This window comes from Triturus cristatus, chromosome 6 (genome assembly GCF_964204655.1).
Source record: "Triturus cristatus chromosome 6, aTriCri1.1, whole genome shotgun sequence".
NCBI lineage: Eukaryota > Metazoa > Chordata > Amphibia > Caudata > Salamandridae > Triturus > Triturus cristatus.
Genome location: NC_140589.1, coordinates 1114383066 through 1114409152, shown reverse-complemented (window position 1 = coordinate 1114409152; position 26087 = coordinate 1114383066). Strand labels below are relative to the sequence as shown.

General features: G+C 46.0%; 1 protein-coding gene across 3 annotated transcripts in view; it reads right to left on the bottom strand.

The window, feature by feature from the left end:
* The window catches only part of LOC146821043 (uncharacterized), a 366698-nt gene extending 343773 nt beyond the window's left edge, over positions 1–22925 (bottom strand). The window contains exon 1 of one of the 3 annotated variants that reach the window (XM_085611974.1): positions 22786–22925. In XM_085611974.1, coding sequence (XP_085468100.1) covers positions 22786–22809 — 24 coding nt within the window. In that variant the 5' untranslated portion in view covers positions 22810–22925. The remainder of the gene's footprint in view (positions 1–22785) is intronic. The other 2 variants (XM_085611976.1, XM_085611975.1) reach the window with 2 other exon arrangements.
* Between the last annotated feature and the right edge of the window lie 3162 nt (positions 22926–26087).

The following is a 26087-nucleotide window of genomic DNA, read 5'->3' as shown; positions in this document are numbered from 1 at the left end:
CATGCTGGGAGAGCGTGTGTTTTATGTTAGATCACAGGATAACAATGATGCCCAGTGACATGGTGATCTGCCTTTCAAAACAGCCTAAATGTTCCCCCTCTTTAACATAATGAAGTGGATCGCGCGATCGCAAGGCTGGTACCTTTAACTTTCAGAGTGTTTGCTAATCAGCCACTCCTATAATGTGCCAGTCTTAGCGCATGCATGCAAGGCGGCAGCTGATCAGTTGCACATGCGCATTATCTACTGAATACGGCAATGGTAATGTTGTAGTATTTTAAGTTGCCTGGCACGGAAGCAGAAGCTAAAAAAACCACCTCTTATAAATCCAAAAACACTGCTCATCAGCATTCGCTTGCTGGAATTGACTCCGTACAGCAGATGGATCACACAAAGTCACACTGAAGCAAAATGGCGCCTGGAGACAGCGACGGCAGCACCTAAAGTCGTGGAGCTGGAAACCTGAAAAAGAGTTCTCCTAGCAACCTTTCAACAATGGAAATGAAACAAAACAGTACTATACCAGTGCGCCTTAGCCTAGAAGGGAAACGACGTGTGTCAAAAGCAAACAAGTGAGGAGGCAGCAAAGATGACCAACTGTAGCCTGAGCCAGTGGTAAGTAGCTGGTAGGGGAAAAAAATCGGATACTGATGACAGCAGGTCTTGGAGACAGCGCATGCGCGCTGATGCTCGACCTAAAAAGGACGCTGTGTTTGTATGTGAGTCCGCAGTTTGTGTGCCTGGGCTGATGTGATGAATTGGAGATAACAGGAATTGCATGCAGAAGGCGAGAGTGAAAAGGCAGTGCTGAAGAGAAACAATGATAGGCAAGATGTAGATGGAGAATTTAAGAACGATGTGGGGCAAAAAAGGATGAAGGTGTCTATCAGACTGAGAGTCTGCAGAGGAAAGTGGTGTGAAGGGGAGAGAACAGGAGCGATTTAGAAACTGTGAAGACCACTATCCCCTCCAGGGACATTAGTAAGGTTTAATTCAGGCTCATACTGTTCAGAAATTAAAAGATTTCTGTTTTAGTTATTCATAACAATATCAATGTTCTTACTTAATTTATTTGAAATTGCTATCATGAAATGGCATAGCCACTTTGTCTGGCTAGTTTTAGGCGTAGGTCCATTGCTGTGCTATATGTCTGGAAACAATAACAGAAATCTCACAGAGTGGCTTCCAAATACTGGTCGGATTGCATGGTTCCTGCAGCACAGGAATTTAGTTCACTTTTTAAGCCACACCCCTAATTAAATATGCCACGCCTATCGGAAAGGATGCCATGTTTTTTCTTTGCTACGCTCATAATCGAGACCCCAACTGTTTTCACCCCACTTCTAGCACTGAAAGAGGAGTCCTCGTCTATGGCCAAGGGCCCAATACGAATATGGAACATTACAACGCGATGTATTAAATCTCAAGTCTTTACAAAGACTTCCACTAGGGGGAGCGCTGGACTTAGGAATAGTATTATTTACTATTCCTACTCCAGTTTGTGCAACAGTAGGGAAGGTGTTGGAAATGCATTTCCAATTCCTCAGCGCCACCTAGTGGAATTCGTTGTAAAGACTTGCGATGTCATTACATCGTGTACTAACAAATGGTAATTGTAACAAAAGCGTTGTAAAGGTATCACTGTGTAATGACCGCGTTGTAAAGGTCGTTTCCCGCCCAATACCACTTATATATACTTCAGTGACAACCGAGTTAGAAAAAAGTTTTAATGTGACAAATTAGTTAACCTGAGTGAAAAGAAAGAAATCACAAGTCATTGCTGATGGGTAACTCAAAGAAAAAAGAAAATATGTTAATAGCCTTTTGACAGAAGAAAAAAAAAATAGGATAGCAAGTAACTACCCCCCAACCCCCCCCCCCCCCAAAAAAATGCATTTCACGAGTAATTGTACAGGCCCAAAATGTGCAACTGTAATGGGGACAAGCATTTTTTGGGCTGCAGACAGAAAACCATATGTGCTGAAATGTCTTGATCAAATTTTGAATTGTATGGTACCTATGTTAAGATTGTGAAAGGTGTCAAAGTTATTGCATAGGGCTTTCAAATATACTCAAAGGAAGTGTATTGATTCAAAGTAAAGAGTGCAAAAATGCAGATGCAAATGGCAAATTGAATGTCCTGGTTCAAACCAGTGTAAGTAGAGGCCCATGCACCCCAGCATCACAGCACTTTAAGCACTGATATAAATGGGTAGGTACTCTAAGGAAGTGAGCACTTATGCTTGCTCTGAGCAGGTAAAGGTAAGTGCTTTAAATGTGGCAGGAACAGTCCAGTAATAAGCACAAGCACTTCTTTAATTTGAAAGGGAGAGTACCCGCATTTCTGAAGCCTAGCACAATACATTTAATGGGAGAGTACCGGCACTCATTTCTCAGGAGCAAACAGGTAGTCTTAAATAGTGAGTACCTGCACTTCTAGATTTCCATTTTCTGCACTGGTAAAGATTAGTTGCACTTTTATTTGAAAGGGATAGTCCCAGTATTTCTCAGCAGGTGTGCAATACTTTTATTTGGAGAGTGCTGACACTTTTCAGTAGCAAAGAAGTACCCTAGGATAGTGGGTACCTGCATTTCTATATTTTCACTGTCTATAAGACTGAGAAGCACCTTTACCTTTTAAGTACAGGCATTGTCCGACACCCACACTCTCTCCCCAGTGCATCTGTCGGCCCTTGGTTGATATTGGGGTGGGCTTTAGAGGACCCTTTGGTGCTCACACCAGAGGGTTTCCTTTTTAAAAAAAAATTTTTAAGAGATTGGCTGTTAGGGAAGAGCGTCCCCGGCAGAGGGAGTCTGGTTTATTCCTCCTAAAATTACGATCAGAAAGCATGGTATACTGATGTAATTTCAGTAATTTCAAGTTAAATAGGCTGACTGGCTCACTTCACTTTCACTGCACTGGTGCTCTGGGGCATAACTCGGCCCCATAAGCACCGATTTTCAAGTGGCAGATACCGTTGAAGGGGACAATTTCCCCTTTCAATAGGTATCTATTCCTAGAGGATCCCTGCTCTTGGGGCAAGAAGGCGATTACCAAGCAGGAATCCACCCACTTGACCCTAGGGATGAAGACTGCCTGTATTTTGGCTACATTAGTCTTTCTATCCCCGGGGTTGGAAGGGGTATTCACCCCCAATCTGTCCACTCTTCCCCTGGGACAGAAAGCCCACTAGACTCCAGGGATTGATACACTGGAGTCTTTTTATTTGGGGGGGGCAATGCATTAGCATGTGCTCTCCCCCCCACCTCACCCTAGGTCCACTTGACACCAGAGATTGTTACATTGCAGACTTTTTTGGGGTGAGGTAGTCCCAACGGCATGGGCCCGTGCTCCCCCAGCCCAATAAGTCTTTCTGCCCCCCATCTCGGAGGATGGATGGGGGTGTTCCTCCCCAATGTGCCCCCGTGGGGGGGCAGAAAGCCCACTAGACATCAGGGATTGATACACTGGAGTCTTTTTATTTGGGGGGGGGAGGGCGGCAATGCATTAGCATGTGCTCTCCCCCCCACCTCACCCTAGGTCCACTTGACACCAGAGATTGTTACATTGCAGACTTTTTTGGGGTGAGGTAGTCCCAACGGCATGGGCCCGTGCTCCCCCAGCCCAATAAGTCTTTCTGCCTCCCATCTCGGAGGATGGATGGGGGTGTTCCTCCCCAATGTGCCCCCGTGGGGGGGCAGAAAGCCCACTAGACATCAGGGATCTTTACTGGCCAGTATTTTTTGGGGGGTGAGGCGGCACTAGTGCAATGGGTCTGTGATCCCCTCCCAGGCATAGTTATTCTTTCTGGCCCCTAAGGGACTGATAGGGGTGTTCATCCCCAATCTGTCTTCCGGGGGGGGGGCATAAAGGAGGGTGCAGCTTTATTGAGCTGGGTCAGTGCACCCAAACCGCCTTGGTCCCAGTTAGTTTTTAGGTCTCGCCTGAGCCAGCGCATGCGCTGCACTGCGAGACATTTAGTAAGTGGGGTTTTCAAAGTGCTACCCCACGCTTTTGCTGGCCTAGCGCTTGCGGTTACGCGCGGTTGCACGCGCGCAGCCGCCAGCTTTCACCGTCCGAGGCGTCATCTGGACCGCGATCAGTTTCAGTTATGTTGCTGATCACTTTCACGCGCGCGCGCACACAACTCCTGTTCGCGGCCGCACGTCTTCTTTAAACAAACATTACCGGCTTGTTGGATTAACTAAAAGTAAAACGCCAAGACTGCACAGTTGAAACAGTCATGCTGCCTCCTACCGCCGCGCTTTAATTGCAGTCCATTTCTTTTGTGTTGTCCTTTGCACGCAAAAGTGTTTTTTTTTTACTCAAATTGACACAGTGGCGGCCACCGCCTAAAGTCTCCTCCTGCCGCGCTTTAATTGCAGTGCATTTGTTTTATTCTGTACTCGGCACGCAAACAGTGGTGTTTTTTTGGTTCAAATCTACACAATGGCAGATGCCGCCCACAGCCTCCTCCCGCCAAGCTTTAATTAAAATGCATCTGTTTTGTTGTGCCCTCTGCACGCAAACAGTTTAAAAAAAAATATATATATTAAATTCACACAGTGGCGACCGCCACCCCTAACCTCCTCCTGGGGCGCTTCAATTAATGTTGTTTCCCATGACCTTTAAAAGCTGACGTGATACAACTTCGGTCAATAAACACCGCGCAATACAGAACAGTGGCATGTTTCAGGAACATGGAGGCAGATTTAAACGCCCCTTGCGCCACTTTTGTGTCACTTTTTACATGGGAAAAGTGAGGCAAAAGTGGCGCAAGGGGCTTGTAAATCTGCCCCATGGTGTCTTCTAACTCCGCAATGCAGAGTGCAGACTGTCTTAAAGACCGCACTCACAATTATACCGGCAATCAGGCATCCCTAGAAAGAAAGCAGAGGAACCCACAAAATGCCCACCGCCTCGCAAGAGCGCTCCCCAGGCAGTCCCCATATTTACCAAACACAGGACTGCTCCAATAATAACCACGCTGGCTGGACAGCAGAAGCCTATCATGGGAAGTTGCCCCCCAACCTCATGGTCTAAACTGCCTACACAATAAAAGGTGAGAAATATGCACCAAGATCACAGTTTAATATGCTCCATTGCCTTGACCCGCCGCGGCGAAACATCACGTCGTTCTGGTAGAGCGGCTAGTTGACTGCCTCAAAGACCATGCCAGCAACAGGCATCCCTAGAAAACAAGCATTTGCAATGCAATAGGTCTCACATTTCCGAGACTATGAGCTATTGGCATTGTAACTGACAATGCCTTTTATGTATGTGTTAATTTTAAAAACAGATAAATCAAAGGCAGTGTCATTTACAATGCCAATAGCTTAACATTTCACAAATGCGAGATCTATTGCATTGCAAATGCTTGTTTAACCTAGGTGGCGGATGGTGCTGCTCAACCTCAGTATGCCCCCACAGAGGGTAGAAAGTCTACTGGACCACCAGGGGAAATATAGTTCTAAAAAAAGAAGGGGTGAGGGGGCTGTCTGCCGAGGCATAGGGCTGTGCCCCTATCACATAACACACCCAACAGTCTCCACTCTGAACTGGGGTATATTTTCTTGTTGTAGAAAAATAATATCATGTGTTGATGGAACACCCTGGTGTTGGGCCTATCCTCCAGCCCTAACACCCCAACAGTCTTTCTACCCACCTGGGGAACAGATTCCCAGTCCCAAGTCAAGAGGAAATTTTCATTCTTTTGGCCACAGTTTTGACATATGGACCAGCAGAATAGGAGTAAATCCAAACTTCCTCCTACTTGCCACGGTGAATGATTGCACTATTCGGGTCTGTGCTTTGCCACCAAAGGAAACAACTAAACCCAGCCATTTTCATAGACACCCAGGGGACTCCAGGTGTGCCTTGCATGGATCCCACAATGTTTTCCCACAATGCCCTGCAAACCTCAAAGTTGACCTAACATCATATATGTTTCTCCCATTACTGTGAAGATAAGCTCGACTGTGGAGAACTTTGGATTTTTAGCCAACCAGCGTTCCCCGCCTGTCCCGATACAAAACAGTACCCCACGTGTGTGGCTGATGCTAACATTTGAAACACAAAAGGCCCCAAATTGGACCATGGAGAAATTGGCAATAGTGAAAGAAGCAGTATTTAGGCCCGGGTTGGACTGACACCCAGGGAAACCTAGTAAACCCTGACTTTTCTGAAAAACTAGACACCAAGGGAGTCCAACGCGGTGTGTCCTCGCTGGGGGACTCACATTAATTCTGGTTTGATCTTTTCCTGCTGCAGGCAGGAATCTCAGTCACAAAAGTGGGGTAGCATTTTAATCAGGACAAGTGGGGGGGAACGATTGGTGGAAGAAATTTTGTGGATCCCTGCAGATTCCATAGCTATACATCACAGAAATGCATGGAAAATTTTAAATTGTAGGCAAAGTTTGGGCTTGCAGTGCACAGTGGGTAAGAAACGTTTGTGGGATCTATGCAAGGCACACCATCTTGGACGCCCCATGTGTTTACTTTTTAGAAATGGCTGTGTTTCGTAGGTTTCCTTGTGTGGTCGCTGAACCCAAGTCCAAATATTGCTGCTACCCATAAGCTCATGTTTTATGATAAGAAATGTTGAAGTCTCCATATTGTGTTTTGGGCCATCTCCTATAACTGGCGCTAGACACACCCACACAAGTGAGGTACCCTTTTATCACTAGATGTTGGGGAATGGTGTGTAGTAGGACATTTGTGGCTCCCCATGGATACAAGAACTTTCTTCTCAAAGAAATGTATTTATTTATTTATTTAATCATCATCTCACCATTCAGCGTCTGCAACTTTAGCTGGAAGCCGTCTTCTGGACCCGAGCACCCCAGGCTTCTGCAACTGCATTGGCTTTAGGCCTAACCAGGCCAGCTTCTTTGTACGAAGCTTGATGTAATCATAGGATCGGGGTTATCTGACCAGCCTCATCTCTCTACCCCATGATACAAACTGAGACCAGATATTAGAACTGTCATCATTTAAATAGCCCTGATCCAGGCGTGCCAAGGCGAATGCTGCCTTCAACCAGTCTTCGTACAGTGGGGGATGTGGGTCTTTCCAAAGTTTACATATCTCCCTCCGGGCAACAAGAATTAGATATAGTAACAATCCTCTTTGCGTTGGCCGCAGAAAATACGTCGCCTCAAAATCCATACCAAAAATTACTATTGAAAGTCACATCTCGGACATTTAGGGGAAGCTAAAGGAGCAAATCTCGCAATTTTCACGGGTGTATAATAAAGTCTATTAACTACAAAAAAATGATTCTTTTTTAAGGATGCCAGTTTAACAAACGTATATAGGGTTTGCAGTGATAAATCATATAATTCTTCTGCTTTAGAGTCCAAGGGTGACTGATTCCAAGTAGCATACTGTGGAAGGAGTTCTGCGACATCTGTATCAAGGAGTTTCTTGTACCAGTGAGCTACCTCCTTCATGTTAGGCTTTGAGTTTTTGAGGGTAAGCTCGATTTCCAAGTCTCCACATATTGACTCCTTTTCAGCTGCATACCAAGAGGCCAATAGTAAGTATTTAAATTTGGAAAAGGAGTTACCTATTTTTATTCTTAATAAATCCCCAGGAAGAACTCCGTCCGAGGGTACAAGGTCCGACCAAATCAGGATGCCAGCCCTTTTGATTGGAAGCGCAAGACTATCATCTAGGCATACTGGCGTCCCAGGGGAATCCCAAATAGGGGCAAATTCAGAATAATACCCAATTCCCCATCTACTTCTAACCCTGTACCACACATTAAGAGCTGCTCTTAAAACTTTCAAGCAAACTTTTTTTTTAAAACCTTGGTGTGCCAAATTTGTATAAAAACCCTTCACCCCCACCCTCCAATATGGCCATTTCTCTCAATATCTTCCCCCAATTAGTTTCCTCGGGTATTGTCAACAACATCTGAATGTTTTTAAATTGAAACGCTAAAGTGTACCAGGCAATATCCGGAAGAGCGAGACCCCCTTTCAGCAACTTACGTCTCAGCTTCTTCCAAGAAAGTCTTGCACTCTTATTGGACCAGATGAAACTACCTATTTTGCCTTGGGTTTTACTGATTTCCTTACTAGGGAAGTCTAGGGGGATAGTGTTAAAAAGATATGTTAACTTAGGTAAAATGACCATCTTAACTAGATTGACCTTACCATAAATAGTCAGCAGGAGGTTTTTCCATCTAGCGAAGAGGTGGTCAACCTCTTTAGCCACCTTTTTAATATTAATCAGGGGTATATCATCAAGACGGTTAACTATACTGATTCCCAGATACCTAAATTGTTTGCTCAGTCTGTCTTCCCAATTATTTATGTTCCAGCACATCATCTCTGTTTTAGAAGAGTTAGCAAGATATCCAGAATACAAACCAAATTCCTCCAAAAGGGCTTCCGCCCTCGGTATTACCTCCACTGGATTGTTGGGATATAATAGCAGATCGTCTGCATATAGAGCTAGTTTACTACTATATTGGTGGAAGCTAAAGGGGGTAATTAGTTCATCCTGTCTTAGAGCTTGAGCCAGGGGCTCTATATATAAATCGAACAGCAGGGGCGAGATGGGACAACCCTGCCTTGTTCCCCTGGATATAGTGAAACTTGCTGTTAACATTCCGTTTAACAGAATTACCACCGAGGCTCCCTGGTAACAACTGATCAGAGTCTGAATAAAAATGGGTCCAAAGCCCATTACCCTCAGTACCTCCCAGAGGAAAGCCCAACAGACTCGGTTGAAAGCCTTGGCTGCATCAAAAGCTGCTACAGCCAAGGGTCTCAACCGAGCCACCGCCAGGTCTATAATACCAATCAGTTGGAGCGTCTGCTCCTGAATATACCTTCCTGGGATGAAGCCCTTCTGGTCAGAATTAATCAGTTGCAGTGCCACCTTGACCAACCTCCCTGCCAAAATGCTCATAAAGATCTTATAGTCTGCATTCAGCAGGGAGATTGGTCTTTACGAGTCCACTTTGAGTGGATCCTTCCCTGGCTTCAGAATAAGTATGATTGCAGCCTCCTTCCATGACTTGGGGACCTTGCCTTCCCGGCTGTATATATAATTAAACAGTTCACATAGTCTCGGGGCAAGCTCGTCCTAGAGGAGTTTATACACCTCACCAGGAAGCGCGTCAGTTCCCACAGCTTTATTCTTCTTGATCTTATTAATGTGAATTCTTATCTCGCTCTATGTTATGGGGGCATCGAGACAATCTCGGCTACCTTCTGTTAATTGAGGTAAATCTTTACGCCTTAACCATTTTTGGATATTTTCAGAGCTAGGTGAAATCTCCTCTCTATACAATTTTGAAAACAGGGAGAGGAGGCAGGTTTGCATATCCTCTAATTTACAAGAGGACGCCCCACTCTCATCTATAATTAATTCACTGATGTTATTTTTGACTCGGTCAGTTCTTGCCTTCCACGCAAGGAGTGCACCCGCCTTTTCACCATATTCAACATTTTCCATATTATGAGATACCCACTGGGCCTTCACCTTAAAATCTAGTTTGCCCCTATATTCCTGACGAAGACGATCTAAGTCACTGAGAACTTGAGTCAGTCTTTCGGGGTGCTCCTGAGAGTATCTTATCCTTTCAACCTCTAACTTAGCAATTTCTCCTTCCAACTCATGGAGCTCTTGAGCCCCCTCCCTGTTTTTTGAGCAGATCAGACTATGTAACTGACCTCGCATATGGGCTTTAAAGGCTTCCCAAACGTAGTCTAAAGATGTTGATCCAATATTGATAGGGAACTAATCCAGGGTGGAAGATTTAATTGCCCTGACTATTTCCTCATTAGACAACATAGCCCTTGTCAAGGTCCATCTAGGCCTGAGGCTATATCCCTTCCCAAGATAGGTAAAAGACATAGGGGCATGTTCTGATAAGATGCTAGGAAGAACAGAGATTTCAGAAAGATTTTCTAAACTCATCCTGTCAATCAGGACATAGTCAATTCTAGATGAATGACCGTGCTTCTTGCTAAAATAAGTAAAACCTGGTTTATCACCCATCTTGGCCCTCCACGCATCAGGAAGCCCTAGGTCGTGAATCATATTAGTCATTGCCCGACGAGTTCGAGGGGCACCAACAAAATGACTCTGACTTGATCTATCCCGTAGAGGGTCAAAAAGGACGTTCAAGTCACCACCAATTATTATAGGGGAAGTAGCTTCCATTAATTTAGACTGCATCTTACAGATGAGTGTCGGATCATGAGTATTGGGACCATAAAATGACACTACGGTTAACTCAATCCCTCTGATCTCTAACTGAGCGATGAGCCACTCCCTGTCTGATCAGTTGATAATGATTTAATAATACCTCTTGCTCCTGATTTAATTGAACTAGCCACCCCTTTATAATGCGCTGCCTGTTCAGAAGAACAAAAGTAGTCTACCCAATGGTATTTGGCGAAAATGGCTCGGCTTTCTGGGTGACTCAGATGGGTTTCTTGTAAAAGACAGACTTGAGCAGATGATTGTTGAAGATATTTCATAACCAATCTTTATCTACGTGGACATCTCAATCCATTGACATTCCACAAGACAAATTTTATTTCACTACTCATTAGGGCTACTACGTCCCCCTGATGTCAGAACTTTACACAGACGCTTTAATTGTGAGTTTATTTTAATAATATAAAGAGATTGAGGATTTTTTTTGTTTTTCTTCCACTGCAACCCCACCCGTGCTCCCCCCACCCTCTCCCCCTCTCCCCCCCTGCCCTCGTGACCCCTCAACCCCTACACTCTCCTGGGGAACCCCCTCTACTCTGGGCATAGGCCCTTATGATCTCAATCCCCTAGGCGTGGTATTTAGAAAGTTTTACTTTGTGTATTCAACCAAACCCCTCCCAGAGTTCCCATCTTTACTTTAACTATCCCCCCTCCACTTACACCCCGCTCCCATTTCTTATTTTATCAATAAGGGCATCTAGCTCCTCAATTTTGCGTAAATTATGCATATGGTTATTCCACATGATACGGAGAGACGCCAGAAATTTCAGTTGTGTCTTAGCCCCCAGTGAGTTAAGGACTGCCATTCTTTTACCAAGTTCCCATTGTTTTATTGACGTTATATGTGAGATGTCCGATCTAATCATGAACATAAACTCATTGATGGAGGAGTTGCTTTTAATCGCACCCTCTTTCAGAGCGAAGGATAAAATCTTTTCTTTAATGGTGTATGTAAGAAAATTTACTAAAATTTTCCTCGGTTTCTGTTTTGCAGTGTTCCTCCTGAATGGATCCCGATGGACCCGTTGGATATCATTAATCAGATTTAACTCCGGAGAATCTTTCAAGATAGTATCATTTAGGAGCGATATCACAAAGCTTTTAGTAAATCAGTTCCTTCCACATCTTCTGGGATATTTAACAATCTCAGGTTGTTTTTTCTCGTGTTGTTTTCAAGACGCTCTACATCATCTTTCAGGTCACTATTTTGAAGGGCTAATTTATCCAATTGTATTGAAGATATATGTAGTGTTTCCTTGATCTTAGGTATTTCAGATTCAAGAACTTCTAGCTTCTGGGCTAATACCTCGCAGGAGTCTTGGATCGCAGCTTGATTGGTTTCCGAAACTGTAAATCTTTCCCAATATCCTCCTTTAGGGCCAATAAGATTTCTGCTAATGACCTGATCCCAGGGCCAAGGGGTTCTACGACAGGGGGTGTTACAGGCAAAACATCTGCCTTCTCAGGAGTAGAGGAGACACCCAACTCCCCCTCTTGGACATCCAGGATCGCAAATCTATTGGAGGTACCAAGATAACCGAACGTTGCTCCACTGTAGCTTCTATTGTTTTTACAGTTTTTGCAATTTTATCCATATCTGTTGTTTCTGTTGATTCGGCTAACTCAGCTGACTCAGCTGTCTCAGCCCCCATTCATGCGTTTTTATTCACTGACTTGGATAAAACAGGGGTCTGCATACTGTTAATAGCCAAACTTCCTTTATTGGGCCCCCTTGTTGTAGGAGTAGATAGTACCTTATAATATGTCTTGAGGGAGGGTGTGATTTTAACTTTAGAGGTAGGTACTTTCTTCACCTTTCCTCTCTCTTTTCCACTAACTAGGAGAGTGGTTTCCGTAATGGTGATTTTACCTTTGCCCTGCCTAGCAATAGCCCTGGCAGTAGCCCTAACCTCCCCAGTCGGAGGTAGAACACAAGTCAGGTCGGTGCCCAAATCGAGCTTAATAGCCCTGGTGCGTAGAGTGTATCTGCAAACTCTTGGATTATTATTGGCACAGCTGGTGGGCAAAACGTCACTACTCTCTATATAATTCAGAGCTCCAACCAACTGCGCAGCCCCAACTGGACCCTCCTGCCCACTAGGCGCCCCACTTGACGCTATCAATAACAACGGAAAGTTCGCCGGATTCACTGGGTCCCCAAAAGAACAGCGAGCAGACCTCTTACCATCACAGTTCGCAGAGGTACATTCCGCGGGGAAAGGAGCAGAACACCTCACCTCCTTCCGGCATCCCACCACACTCTCCTGACTCCGATCCCCGCTCCTCACTGCGACGTAGTCGCAGGTGTTGACTTGGCCTGTGAAGACCCGGACCCACAAGCGGAAAGCACACCAGCGTCTCCACTCCCTCGCCGCACCAGCAGACCGCAGCAGAGCGGGTTCCGTGGCGCAGCCGTTCCGTTCCAAGGGTCGGGCACCATTCAGAACAAAAAAGGAACCACAAAGGTAAAAAAAAAAAAAAAAAAAAAAAGAGGGAGTCAAAATTCCAGGGCTAAGCTAAGAGGGAACGAGGGATGGGGGGGAGGGGGGGGGGGGGGGGGGGAAACACTAAGAATGCTTCATGGGAAAAATCTGGGAGAGGTACGTACTCGCACGCCAGGGAGCTTCGACCGTTAGCTTCCGGCTGCCATGCTCCCCTCAGGGTGCGCTAGAGCCTTGTGAACCAGCCCCTCACAGAAATTTAAAGAAAATGTGTATTTGTAGGTAATGTTTCAAGTATGCTACGACTGATGTAAGGAAACATTCTGAGAGTTACACCACCCTGGACTTCCCAGTGTGTCTAGGTGGTGGCTAAGCTAGGGCCTAAAATCTGCAGCTGCCCACATTGTAAAATAAGCATGGATTCTAATGGGCGAAATGTGTTGGGCGAAATGTGTTATCTCCAGGTTGCGTTTTAGGGAGTTTTGTTTAAAAGGCGCTAGGCTCAGACACGCAAGTGGGGTACTGTTTTAATCAGGAGAGGTGTGGGAACACAGACTACTGGAACATGTATTATTATCAACTGAATTTCTCTGCACTTCTGTCTTCCAAATGTAAGCCAATGTGCAAGAAAGAAGACATTTTGCAAGTTGCCCACTGAATCACGATAGCATGGGTACCCATACATTCAGATATGTACAAATAACTACTGCTCCTAAACTCAGTATAATGTGTACATTTCAGGAAAACAGACTTCCTTCATATCCATTTTTCACATTTTATATTGTACCATATGAATTATTCCATACTAAGTACACAATGGAAAATAATTTTAAGGCGCACCTCAGTTGTTGACTCAGTACCTCAGGTTCTTAGAGAACTTACAAACCCTATATAGCAATGCTACCAAAAAGGTCTAGCGAACTTAACAGTATACTGCTTTTGTAAATCAGCCACAGTGATAAGAAATTAGAGATGAAAACACTGTTACAAATGGCTGTTTGTTTTCCTATTAATTTTTAATATGTTTATTTCAACAGTTGGGTTCTTTGGGAAAACCTTGAGGAATCTATACAAATACCTACTTGCTGAATTCAGATTTGTGTCTACTTTTCAGAAATGTATAGCTTACTGTGGTCCCACATAGGTTTCCATGACAAACTGGAAGTAGGATGAAAGCACGAAAATTGAAAAAATTGGCAACCTGCTTAAAAAAAAAAAAGTGGTAAAAATGGTTCTTTTGATTTTGCTCTACTTCTTCCTGAAAGCTGGAAATGTTGTGATTTTAGCACAGCAAACCTTTCATTGATAACAGTTTTAGAACACAAAACAAAACCAAAACTTTCTTGTGCAGCACTTTTTTCACCATTTCTCTCCTCAAAATGCAGCAGCCCGTGGCCCCCACAGGGGGACACCTAAAAGGGCGGCCCTTTAGTGCCATTTGGGCACAACCGCCACCCCTACTGGTCTAAGGGTTGGATTCAGGCTAAGAGTCCTTTGCCTTGGCGCGCTAGGCGCATCACTACCGGCGCACAGAGGTCGGGGGAGGGTACTTATACCTCCCCCACCTCTCTGGCGTCCTCTTTGCGCCAGACACTCCATCAGGAGTCGCGTCGGGAGCTGCGCCGGGCATTTGTTAGGGGAGTTGGAGGTGAGTCTGCATGTGCACTCCCGTCCCCTGCATAGAGCAGCAGTTGTGTGCACTGAGGCAGAGAAGAGACGGCATTGCAGGCCAGGGCGGGTGATATGGGTTTTAAAATCACAGGCAGTTGTCCATGGAATTGGCCGGTGCTATACCTCCTCCCCTCGCTCACCTGCTTTATGGGTACCCGGTTTGGGGCAGTCACTAAATGTGTACCCCGCAACAGCTCTGCAGCTGTCCTATTCCTATGCACTGCGAAGAAGCGGCCTTGGGGGAAATGTGGAGGGGGGTCGCAATGGAGGCTGGTTAGCTCCGCTGGTAGAGCGTGGGCTAGTCACACCCAGGTCGCGGGTTCGACCCCCATACGGGCCAATGTGTTCTCTTTTGGCCGCATTCCTCCACGCCGTCTTGTCGGGTCCAGGAGCTGCATTTTACGGTTAGGTTAGTCCATGCATTGCCACCCCCCAACTCGGCGAGCGCCCGGCCATTGCCTGGGCTGGTATCCGCCGGGGGGCCTGGAACCCCCCCAGTGGTACGGTCCCCTGAGATTCTGAGAGTTGGCACCCCCACCCCCAATCCGGTTCCAACAAGTGAACACCTCGCCGGAGTTCAGGAGCAGAGGTGACAGGGCTGTTGAGTACAGACGTAAACCGGGCCCTCAGTCAGCATCAGGTGAGGACCCCTGCCACGTATGACTTCCCACGTACGGAAGGGGGGGCAGAGTGAGAAGGGTCCCAGGTGACAAAGGCTTTCGGGACCAGATGCGGCCACTCCGGGCAGCTATCGGTGAGTGTGACCCCCTTAGGCGCGGTTTCTATGGTCTCCTGGCAGTGCCTTTTAGGACCGGCTGTCCCCGTGTACGGGTATTTGGGCAGGTCTGGCCTGGCGCTATCAGGCGTGGGGTGAATGGAGGGACACGCTTTCGGCATAGGAGCGGCTGGGCTCGCACTAGTGGAATATATGCTAAGCAGCACTGGCGGGTGCTAACGTGCTACAGGTTGGCGGAAGTACCTTTCCCTAATCACACAGACCGAGCTTGCCTAATAATCTCAGTCGTCCCAGCTGCACTGTACACTGCACTACGGCTTGGCAGCATGGCGTCTCGGCTGCGAGGGCGTGCCTGCAGTTTATCTTTATAGCTAAGAAATATTAGTGTGCATCGGAATGTGCTGATCCTAGTGGTAGGGTAAGTATGTGGCCCCGTCGGCCCCCGTGCAACCGCTGGACCATTTGCTTTTCTATGATTGCCATCCAGATGGGGTCAAATTCAGGGTTGTGTGTCAATTCAGTGCGATCCAACCTTTTAATTCTTCAACCGACAGCTCTCCGGGCGAAGAGAGCCAGCGTACTATCACCATCAGCCTCTCGCGCGCGGGGGAGGGAAGCCCCAGCAACTGTGGTCAGGTCAGCCTCAGGCACTCCTCCCACTCGGAGGTTACGATGCCACGAGGGAATGTCTGAACGACGGGGAAGTGACGGGACACTGGGCAGGGAGTGGCTGCGGGCACCATTAAGGGAATACTCAGTGTGAACCGAGAGTCAGCATCGCACAGCGCCAGCCATTCAGCGGCCTTTAAGAGTAACCAGCAATGTCACACAAAGTATATTCAGCGAGTATACTTGTGATTGTAAGATGTCTTTGCTTCATAAAATGGTCATAAAATGGTCACAAATGCTGATGAACCTGTTCAAACCTTTGCCCGGAGGACCAACGAGCGGGCAGTGACGTTTAAGTGGCACAACAGATTGGAGTCTGGTCTGGGGCACAGAACTGCGTGTCGGTAGGCCTCTAGCCCGTGCACTCGCCCACCTTCACCATGTCGTCCTTCAGCCTTTAATAATGTGGCGGGCAAGAACAACACTCAAGTTCCGTCCCCTTTCTTATCGGTCGAGCACAGTACATTGTACAGTAGTAATTTACAAGCCAAATGCTGTGATGCCTAAGTTGGGCAAAAGGTACTTTTGATATGCCCCCTGCTACCAGTGTACACTGTTGATTGAGTTGATGCCTAATGTGTTATGCTAAGTACAGTTCCTATCAGTAACTACTGGGTTGTGCTAACTGATCTGTAGGACGGTGGCCCGATTGACCTAGTGAGATATGTAATCCCTGTGATGTCATGACAAGGTTTGGTAGCACAGTGTAATATAGGCAGTTGGAACAAAATGTTCTTTTATGGAGGAGATGAAGGATAATTTAGATCATCTTGTAGGGAGACTCCTTTGTGGTGTGCCTAGTGTGACACTGTGGGTGTGCGGTTGGCACATTAAATTTACACTGCCTTTGGGATAAGCCCAAAGGTTCTGCGTAGCTACCTAGGGGGTCAGCAGGCAGTAGCTTAAATGTGTACTCCCTTCCCCCTGACTAGAGTGGTGGGTTAGGCCAGGCTGAGGTGCATACCGTAGCCAACCAGAAACTCCATTTATAACAATGTAGAGAATGCCTAGGATTAGTTTGCCCAGTTAAATGCCACTTGATTTTCTGTCTCCTTGTTTTAATAAGGGTGTTCACATAAAGTGATGAAGGGACATTGTAGCTGCCTGCAATCTAAGTGCTTGAGCAGTTGAAGCTTTCCCGTCCAATCGGTCTGCAGATTTCCACTCTAGGAACACAAACTCTTTGTGCTACCTTAACAGCAGTTCTGTTTGGGCAAAGGCTTCCGTTTGGAAGAGAGCTCAGTGGGTTAAGGCGTGCACCGCAAGTATCAATGGGGGTATGTGCCTGCTGCAAACCCCATCTGTAATGTTCAGTGCATAAGGAGCTAGATCATTCTTTCACTCAGTGAGTGTGATAAAAATTAGTACCAGTAAGTTGCATTGCAGTTACCAGCCTTTGAATTTAATTTTAATTGGGAAAAGAAGGGCTATGCTAGCTATGGGCAATCAGCAGCAGAGAGCACCAGGCAGATGGTGCCCTCCTGTTCCCACTGTCTTGCCTGCTCCCTGGTATACTAGCAGGAGTTTGGGAGGGCAAGACTTCGCCGAGGGTGGTGACTGGCTTAATTTGATGGGCATAGGGTAAGGAGCACACAGTGCATTGTGCTGTGGGTAATTCTATACGGCACAACCTACCATACAGTGGGGCTCACTCAGCAGTGTAGTAAGCGAGAGTTCAGCACAATTTCCATGGGCCTGAAGGGTGGTGCTGGCAACAAATTTGACACAGCCTAAACGACAAAAGTTGTTGGCATTCCCAGTATTCAAGGAAGGGCAGGTATTGATATATATTGTCTTGTCTGCTTCCTGGTATACTAGCAGAAGTTTGGGAGTGTAACACTTCACCTACGGTGGTGACTGGCTTAATTCGATGGACAAAGCCAAAATGTTTCACATTTACTAACGTGTGAAATGTCCAGCTGCCTGTGAATAGTTTATTCATATATACAGTAGAATTAATTGAAATAATAATTGAAATGGTTTTACTGACTAGGGTGAGGCAGTGAATAGTGTTGCAAGCATGCGCTCAGGGATGGGTCCTTATACACCATTATTAATCTTAAGCTCGGTCAGTGTACAGGCCAAGGAATGGCGGCATGCCCCCCGGGTGCTGGGGATGGTTTGTTGGTTGGCAGCTTTTCAGATGTTTGTCGCAAGCTTGCACATGCTGTTGTTTCAGCAGAGTTTGGGGCAGGTTAGCATCCCCACCGTGTCTCCGTGGGGTTGATGTGTCTTTCGGTCAGTATGATCAAGTAGAGCCATTATCGATTGGTATAGTTAAACATAGGAATGCCAGGCTGGAATCCAAGGACCACAGTGCAAGTGTTCCGTGTTCTGAGCCTAGTATATGCAGGCGTGAGTAAAAAATGGGAGCCGCCAGCTCAATCTTGCATCACTCTAAATTCAAGAGAATAGGCATTTCTTTAAGTGTGAAACAGGCCCCATACAGGGCCGAGAGGGAACATTCACCTAGGCTAACCGGGACTGTGCAAACTAGTATGAGCCGGTTCGTACGCTGGGATCAAAATCCCTCTTCACCAAGCTGCTGGCCATTATGTTGCCAGGGTCGTTGAATGACAGGCAAGGCCATTAAGGGGCTGTACTAAGCAACAGGGTCAGCTGCAGAGTGGACTGCGTCAGTTGTCACTCCACGATAGGGTGCGGTGGCGCTAATAGTGGGCACATACATATACCCTTTCAAACCGGACGGGACACTATTAGGGGGTTCACTAGGGTTTTGCAATCAAGATAGTTTGTGCAATCTCTGGTCAACATGGTGAAAGGAATCGAAACCCTAATTTAGATTTAGGACCTAATTATTCAGTTTTATCTGTCAGGTGCACACACCGTGAAATATTATGTAAAGACAGAAAAACGGTATAATGCTGTTTAAACGTGCATGTTAAAGTTGCACAATTGTATCTGGAAATAACCTATAGCCTGCTTTCAAAAAATGGTCCCAATGCGGTTTGGTTTAAGTGTTTTTTCCTCTTCATTGTATTCGAGCTGAGAACGTCCTGCCTAGGATATTTAACAGGAAATTCAGTGCAGCAAGAATGTTTTCCATTGTAGTCTGTTAGTTTGGCATGAGAAGTTACAAACAGAGAAAGAGCTGTTCTTTAAATAAATGTATGTAATCTGGGTGGGACATAACGGAAAAGCAGGAAGCTTTTTCTATTGTGAACATTGTATTAAATATGGATCTAGGCCAAAATTAGTATTATAAGAAGTAGACTTGAAGAGTATGTCAGTTGAGACTGACTTGTGCTTCGCTCATAGCACATCACTCTCCCAGCTGAATTAGCCTGGCATGTACAATAAACCTTTTTGTACTCCCTTTTGTTGCAGATGTGGTGATTAAATGATTTGCACTGCTTAAAGGATTTTTTTTCCAGACAATGGCGAAGTAAGTGCATCTTAGAACCAAGGGTATGTTCCATGTTGCTTCCGTTAAGCTCTAATGCCTCGCCCGGAGAGCCGGACTAGCCAGGCTGGTTGGGAATGCTGGCAGCCAACATAGGGTGCTGTTGTCCCAACAATTGAAGAAACAAGGTATGTAGGGTGCCTAGCTGCTCCCAACATGGCACATTAAGGTGGGCACAAACCAGGATGTTACCCATTTAATGTCGCGACTGCACATGGTGCTGGCAGTTAAGCAAAAGGCAAGTCCCCTCAGAAGGAGCAGCACAGGAGTAATTTCTGTAAAACAGGAGGGATTGAGGACACACGTGCTAATTATCACTTATTCCTGGTTCATCATATAGTTCATCCTGTCAGGTGTTTTTTCAGGGATGCCAGGACATTAATGGAGCTGCATGAGGTAGCAGGGTAACGTGTTGTGAGGCAGTGTGGTCTCAGCAGACCCTCAAAAGGGGGCTGCGGCAATACTTGAAACTGGGAACCTTAGATTCTAACAGTATCATTGGTGATATACACATGACCCCCTGGTCATGTGGGGTCGGTATGTCCCACCCTGCATATTAAGGTGATTAGAAGGTAAGCTGAAAGCGGACTTGAATTTGTGGAGGGTAATAATTCCAGGGATAACCAAGTGAACCAGGTCTATAGCGGGATTGAGCTCCAAGGGTCACGGGATCGAGCTTTAGTTAAGCAAGCCAAAGGGTCCGGTTCAAATATCTGGGCAACTGCAACAGAGTAGGGGCACCCTGCTCTTGGGCAGGGTTTGGGTTGCTTCAGTTAAGCACAATATTCTCTGCCATGGCAGCCCCAGTGGATAGGCTGGTTGTGGAAGCAGTCATCTAACAAGGGTGATGCTGTCCCACAAATTGGGGGGAAATGGTGTTAAAGCACTTAAAATACTGGAGGATTGAAACTACAGGTTGCAGGAGGTGGGAGCCTAAATTAGCCTCAAGGGTAACGTTAGGCACGGCACCATATTGCAGACATTGTGCACTGTATTAAGGCAGACAGGTTAACTAAGCTGATATGCCTAGGGGGGTTTCACCACAGAGGGAGGTGAGCAGGCGAAATTGCCATAAGGAATAAGGGATGCATGGCAAGTGCAGGGGGGTTCCCCCAATTTCTTAGTGATACACCTAGGGGGCAACAACCTCATTGCCATGGGGAGGAGGTCACTCTTACAAGCCATGAAAGCTGACTTAGGGGAGATCAGCAAATACATGGGTCAATGTGAGCTCTGGAGGTCTGAGATTATTCCCCGCAGAGTGTGGCACAGGGCTAAGTCAGAGGAGGCCGTTGAACATCCCTGAATGAGTGAACCGTTCATGGCGTAAGTTCACAAACCCGAGGGGTCTGGGTTTCATCAGACACAAGCTGATTCAGGCTAATGTTATAGGCTACTTTGATAAAGATGGGGTTCATTGTCACCATTGGGAATGGATTTGTTCCCTTGGCCTTGCAAATGAGAGGTGGCAAGTGAGAAGACAGCTGTCTTGGTGGCACGGGTCATCCAGGCGTACGCCTAAGGTTAAGTTGATAAACATGGGAACGCATTAGTCACAGGTGGGCATGGACACGTTCCACTAGATATGCAGGAGGTCCTAGAAAGCAGGGGGTTTTTGGGGCATTTGTATAGCGCAAACATATCACTCAGAAGAGTCTCATGGCGCTTGCAGACGGCTCTGAACAAGAGGAAGAGATATTACTGGTCAAACAGCCATGACTTCAAATTCTACCAGAAACAGCTGTGGACAGTGATGGAGTGTAGGTATATGGGCATTTTGTTCCAGGAAGACGGCGCAAGATACGAGAAAGATCTGCCCCTTGTCTCGCTGTATATATTCTGAAAGGAGTGAGCAGTGACACAGTGCTGGACCTAAATGTCCTCTCAGGCTTATACCAATGAAGCTTTTTAGACCAGTATTGTGGGCCTTTCCCATACAGATATTAATGCGTAAGTCAGAGGACTTTGAAGAGAATTCGCTTTCTCACCGGCAACCAGTGAAGGGCTTTCAAACATGGAGCGGAAGATGTTCTATATGGAAGATTCAGGACCATTCTGGCCGCAGTATTCTGTAAAATCTGAAGCTTATTTAGTACGTTTTTGTCTATGGAAAACAAGAGAGCATTACCATAGTCCATAGTTGCAGGTGAGAAATTAGCTGTTTAGTGGGGGGCTCTGGTGGCGATGGGGGCTGCCTCCAGAGCTGTGGCAGAGTTACAGGGCGATCTGGAAGCAGACTGGTACAGTAAGGGTACTTCTGCAGCAGACGGGTACAGTAAGGGTACCTTTGTGCAGCACAATAGGGGTGCCAGAGCCAAAGACCAGGAGCCTCAGGACAGGTTCCTGGAAAACCGCGATGGTGGCCCGTTAGTCCTTCGGGCGGTTGGGGGCCTGACCAACCGGGGGTTTGCCCTGCTACACTCCGCCCCGAAAAGGGCGTGAGTAATAAGGGACCAACAGGTCACGTGATCCAGAGGAGGATCAGCCAAAAGGTGTAGCACTGATTGGGTTCCCCACAGTGCTTGGCTCACCAGGCGGGCGGGGCACCATGGGTTGGTACAGCTGCCTGCCCTTGGATTGCCCGTAAAATAACCCACCTTATTGCATACTTTTGTATGGAATAAACCTGCAGCAATGTTTTCCCATAACAAAAGTTGTCTTGTGTATTTATTTATTAATGAATGCTCAGACTGTGGGTGGGGATGTTGCCAATAATGGCACTAAGAACCTAGGTATATTTTGCCCATTTTCTCGGTCCCCTCAATGGGAATCCACAAACCCCGGGTACCTTATAATCCTTATAAAGTTGGGGAAAAGGGCACAGAGTTGGTGTGGATACCTTACATGGAAAAAAGTTACGGAGGCGTAAACGTGAAGTTCCCCAGATAGACAAACAATGGATCAGCATTAGGGTTGAAAAGTCACAAAAGTTAAGGCGTTACGTCTAAACTTGCTGTGTTTTTTTGGTCAATATCAACGTTTCCATGGATCACCCCGATTAAACTAAACACATTACACACACTGGCCATAAGACTTCCCTACATCTGACCAGAATTTTACAGGGCTGTCCGATTCTTTCTTGCCGTATTTATTCTCCACTTATTTGTTATAAATTGGAAACAACAAATACAGCGTGTAAACACGCCCAAAGACATTCAATGGTGTTTATTTAGATCATTGCAAAAAATCTACTTTTGAAGCAAATAGGGTCGGAATTGCTGAGTTCAATTAGTAATACAGATTATTTTACATAACCTGTGTTTCGAGCGTCAGCTTCTGGTTCTTCCTGACCTAATTGGGCTTCTTCAAAAGGAACACTTGTGAACCGTTAAGGAGTATTCATGCAGGGGCTGATAACGTATAAATGGTATTTGGTATGCGGAAAGCATGGCATGTCGTATGTGTGAATGTGTTCACAAGAACAATGAATCGTGACTGAACTGGTACCAGCCGACAGTAGTTCGAAACGCGTTAGTGTTTTTGCTCTATTATGCAAATTAGTGAATTTTAGACACTAAATTCAAACGCGGGTTAAACATTCTGATGGAGAATCTAATGCATACAGAAAAAATAAACATGAAGCCAAACACAAATTCGCTCACCTTATCTGAATGCTGCCGAGACATTTCTCTACTAAATGGAGTCGTATTTTGTGGATGCAAGATTGTTGAGTTTTCCCTAAGCAAGCAATCGACGAGTTCCGAGTAATCAAGCGAGCCTCTTTCTAGTGATCAAGAGCAATAAACGGGCAAAGTGAGTAGTTTTTTTTTTGCACACTGCGCATGCTCAGAATTTGAGACACTATAATTACCGATATGCCAAAATCTCCATCTGCAGGTTTTAGCGACGTTCTGCCAGTTAGAGTAGGCAAATATCACCTTACAGCAGTGTTTATTTGCAGCCCTGCCATATTCCACTTTTTGTTACAATGATTTAAAAAATAATGAGACAATAAACACCCATTTCGACAGACAAAATATTAATTTAAGCCCAGGATTCCTGCTGTGGCAATTGGAAGACACCTGAAATCCGGTGCTGCATTTGAGGGAACGGACGTTTTTTGCACGTGCACCTCCAACATTTGTGTGCAATTTTGTGAGCGTGACTGCAGCGATAAAATACTAAAAACCTGTAGCGTTAAAGCGAAATTCGTTTTTCGTCATAGTTGCCAGCTTGTTAGTACAGCATTTTGCAGAGTATCTCTTGTTATATCCCAGAGACCACACCAGGCCCGGCTCCAGGAATTTTTATTTCGGTGGGCCAAGGGTGCATTTGGGTGGGCCACTACTGGCTCGATTTATAGCATATATGTCTAGGCGGACCTGCTTCAGGGCCCTCCTTTATCTCTTCTTAGTCTTACATGGGATAGTAAAACGCACTCTTTTCCAAATCTCTTTCTAAATATTATCACTCTCAAAAAGTGTTTTTTCCATGTAATGTTCCTTTGATGGGAAGCGGAGGTTTCTGAGGTGGGAGTATCAGGCAAGTGACACTTATCTGGCTCCCTCTGTGCGAGCCTTCAGGGAGAATCCCTCTTCATTACTACCTCCACCTGACCCCGGACTCTACAGCGCACTCCCTTACAGGCTTGATTATCCACTACTCCTCTCCAGTACACCTTATCTCACAGCTGACCTTGGGCACCAGCCCCATATCAGGCACTATCGGGCTCCACTTTCATTTTTCCCGGTGAAAACATGAGTAAAATCACCTTCAAACTTAAAACATTGAATATAGCAGTAAATATAATTAGCACGCACTTTAAAGTATGTTCCACAGTAGCCCTTATGACCCGACTGCTAATTAAATAAACAAAAACAGAAAGGCCATGACAGGGCCAGCTTCAGTGCTGATGCGAAAGTCTTTTTTGGCGCTGCACCAATAACCTCTTTCTCCGTAAATACCTTTACTACCACCTTCCAACAATGCCCTGTATCCCACCATATTGACCTCCTCCTTGGATTCCCTCACTGCCACACGCCACACGCCACAAGTGTCCCTCATCTCCCCATAGCCCCTCCCCCTCATGACCTCATCCTCGGATTCCCTCACTGCCACCCTCCACCAGTGCCCCTCATCTCTCTGTAGCCCATCCCCCTCACGACCTCCTCCTCAGACTCCCTCACTACCACCCTCTACCAGTGCCCCTTATCTCTCCCTCGCTCCCCCCTCCACCCCAAGACCTCTTCCTCAGAATCCCTCACAGCCACCCTCCAACAGTGCCCCTCATCGCTCCATAGCCCCTCCCACTACCTCCTCCTCGGATTCCCTCACTGCCACCCTCCAACAGTGCCCCTCATCTTTACGTAGCCCCTCTCTCATATGCATTTCATTTGTTGTATAGCGCTACTCATATCAGTGTAGTGTCATGTCAGTACTTTACACCACGCACACATTATACAATGACAATCAATCATACAAGTATGTAAATAAGTCTACAGGGAATGTCACGTAAGCCAATGAGGATTACAAGGTGTATGAATCACGTCATCCATACTGGTGGGCAGTATATTTTAAGAGGGTTTGGTCTGGGGAAACACAACCTTAGGATTTAAAGGGAACTCCAGTGCTTGGGGGTTGGCTTTACTAATAAAAATGTATATCTGCTCAAACGAACTAATTTTAGCAACATTAGAATAATGAAAGACTGGGGAAGTTCTAACTATATCACATAACAAAAAAAGCGAAGTTCTAACTATACCATTCATGTTTGTATGCAGCTCTTTGATGACATCTCATTGGTCACTGTCCTATGTTAGGATTGTACCTTCTGAACTGCAAGTAACACAAGGATCTCTGTGACAAAGGCAGTAATCCACTGAGCTTCCACATAAAATACAGTTCATCTACATTTAAAAACCACTAACAGACAAATGATTGCTCTCCAGCAGGATCATTAATCACCAGCGTTATCTGGGCATTTTGTATTGTCTTATTGTTGTCCTGCATCGGCCATGATCATGATAAAAACTATTTAAATGAAGCACTCACGAAGTATGTGTCCTGCTGGGCCTGTGCAGATTTTAAAAAGAAAAACAAATAGTAACACATTCTCTAACCTACTCCATTAGTCAAACTTTGTGCAACAGCCTGATGTGATAAGCAGCTGCAGGGGTCGGGAAAGGTGAATAGGAATAAAGAAACTTATTTTCTCCTGCGCGGCATAGAAAAAGAAATATCCACGCAGCAGAACAGTAGGCAAAGGTTACCATTGTCAAAGAAAGGATTTGTCGCCTTTGCCATGTGGAGATGAAGGGGTGAAAAAATAAACAAAGCCTCGTTAACATGTAAATGGTCTTTTAAAGACCTGTGAAGTACTCAGGTGCGGCTGCGATAATCTCTAAAACTGTCTGTGTGGGGGGGGCCCGGGAAGCTGTCTCAGCCCGGGCTGACACACACAACCTGTGCGTTGCGCGCCTGCCTTCAAGCCCTCACCGCAAGGGCCAAGGCTTCTGTTTGGGTGGGCCAGGCTCATGTTTGGGTGGGCCTGGCCCACCCGCTAGAACCGGGCCTGGACCACACTAGCAGCTTCTGACACTGAAAATGACACATGCAAAGCCTAATAACGTGTTTTGTGGGAAAATGAAGTCATTTAAAATGTGATGCCTACTTTCGGTATTAGCCATGCACCGAGCACGATGTAACTGTAAAAGCCAAGACAGACCTCCAAAGAGCAGAAACACTCTAGTCTATCAGCACCGAAAGGAAGGGCAATTTAACAAACGTTAAAACCCCGAGGGGCATATTAGCAAGGGCGGTATCGTGACTTTAGCGGCACTTCTTGATATTTCTATCGCCCTATTAGCAAGCTGTCGCTAACAGCTTTTAGCGACAGCTTTATGGCGAAAGCAACCGTTTTGGTGCCACTTTGCATGTCAGCGATATTTATCGCTAATGACATGCA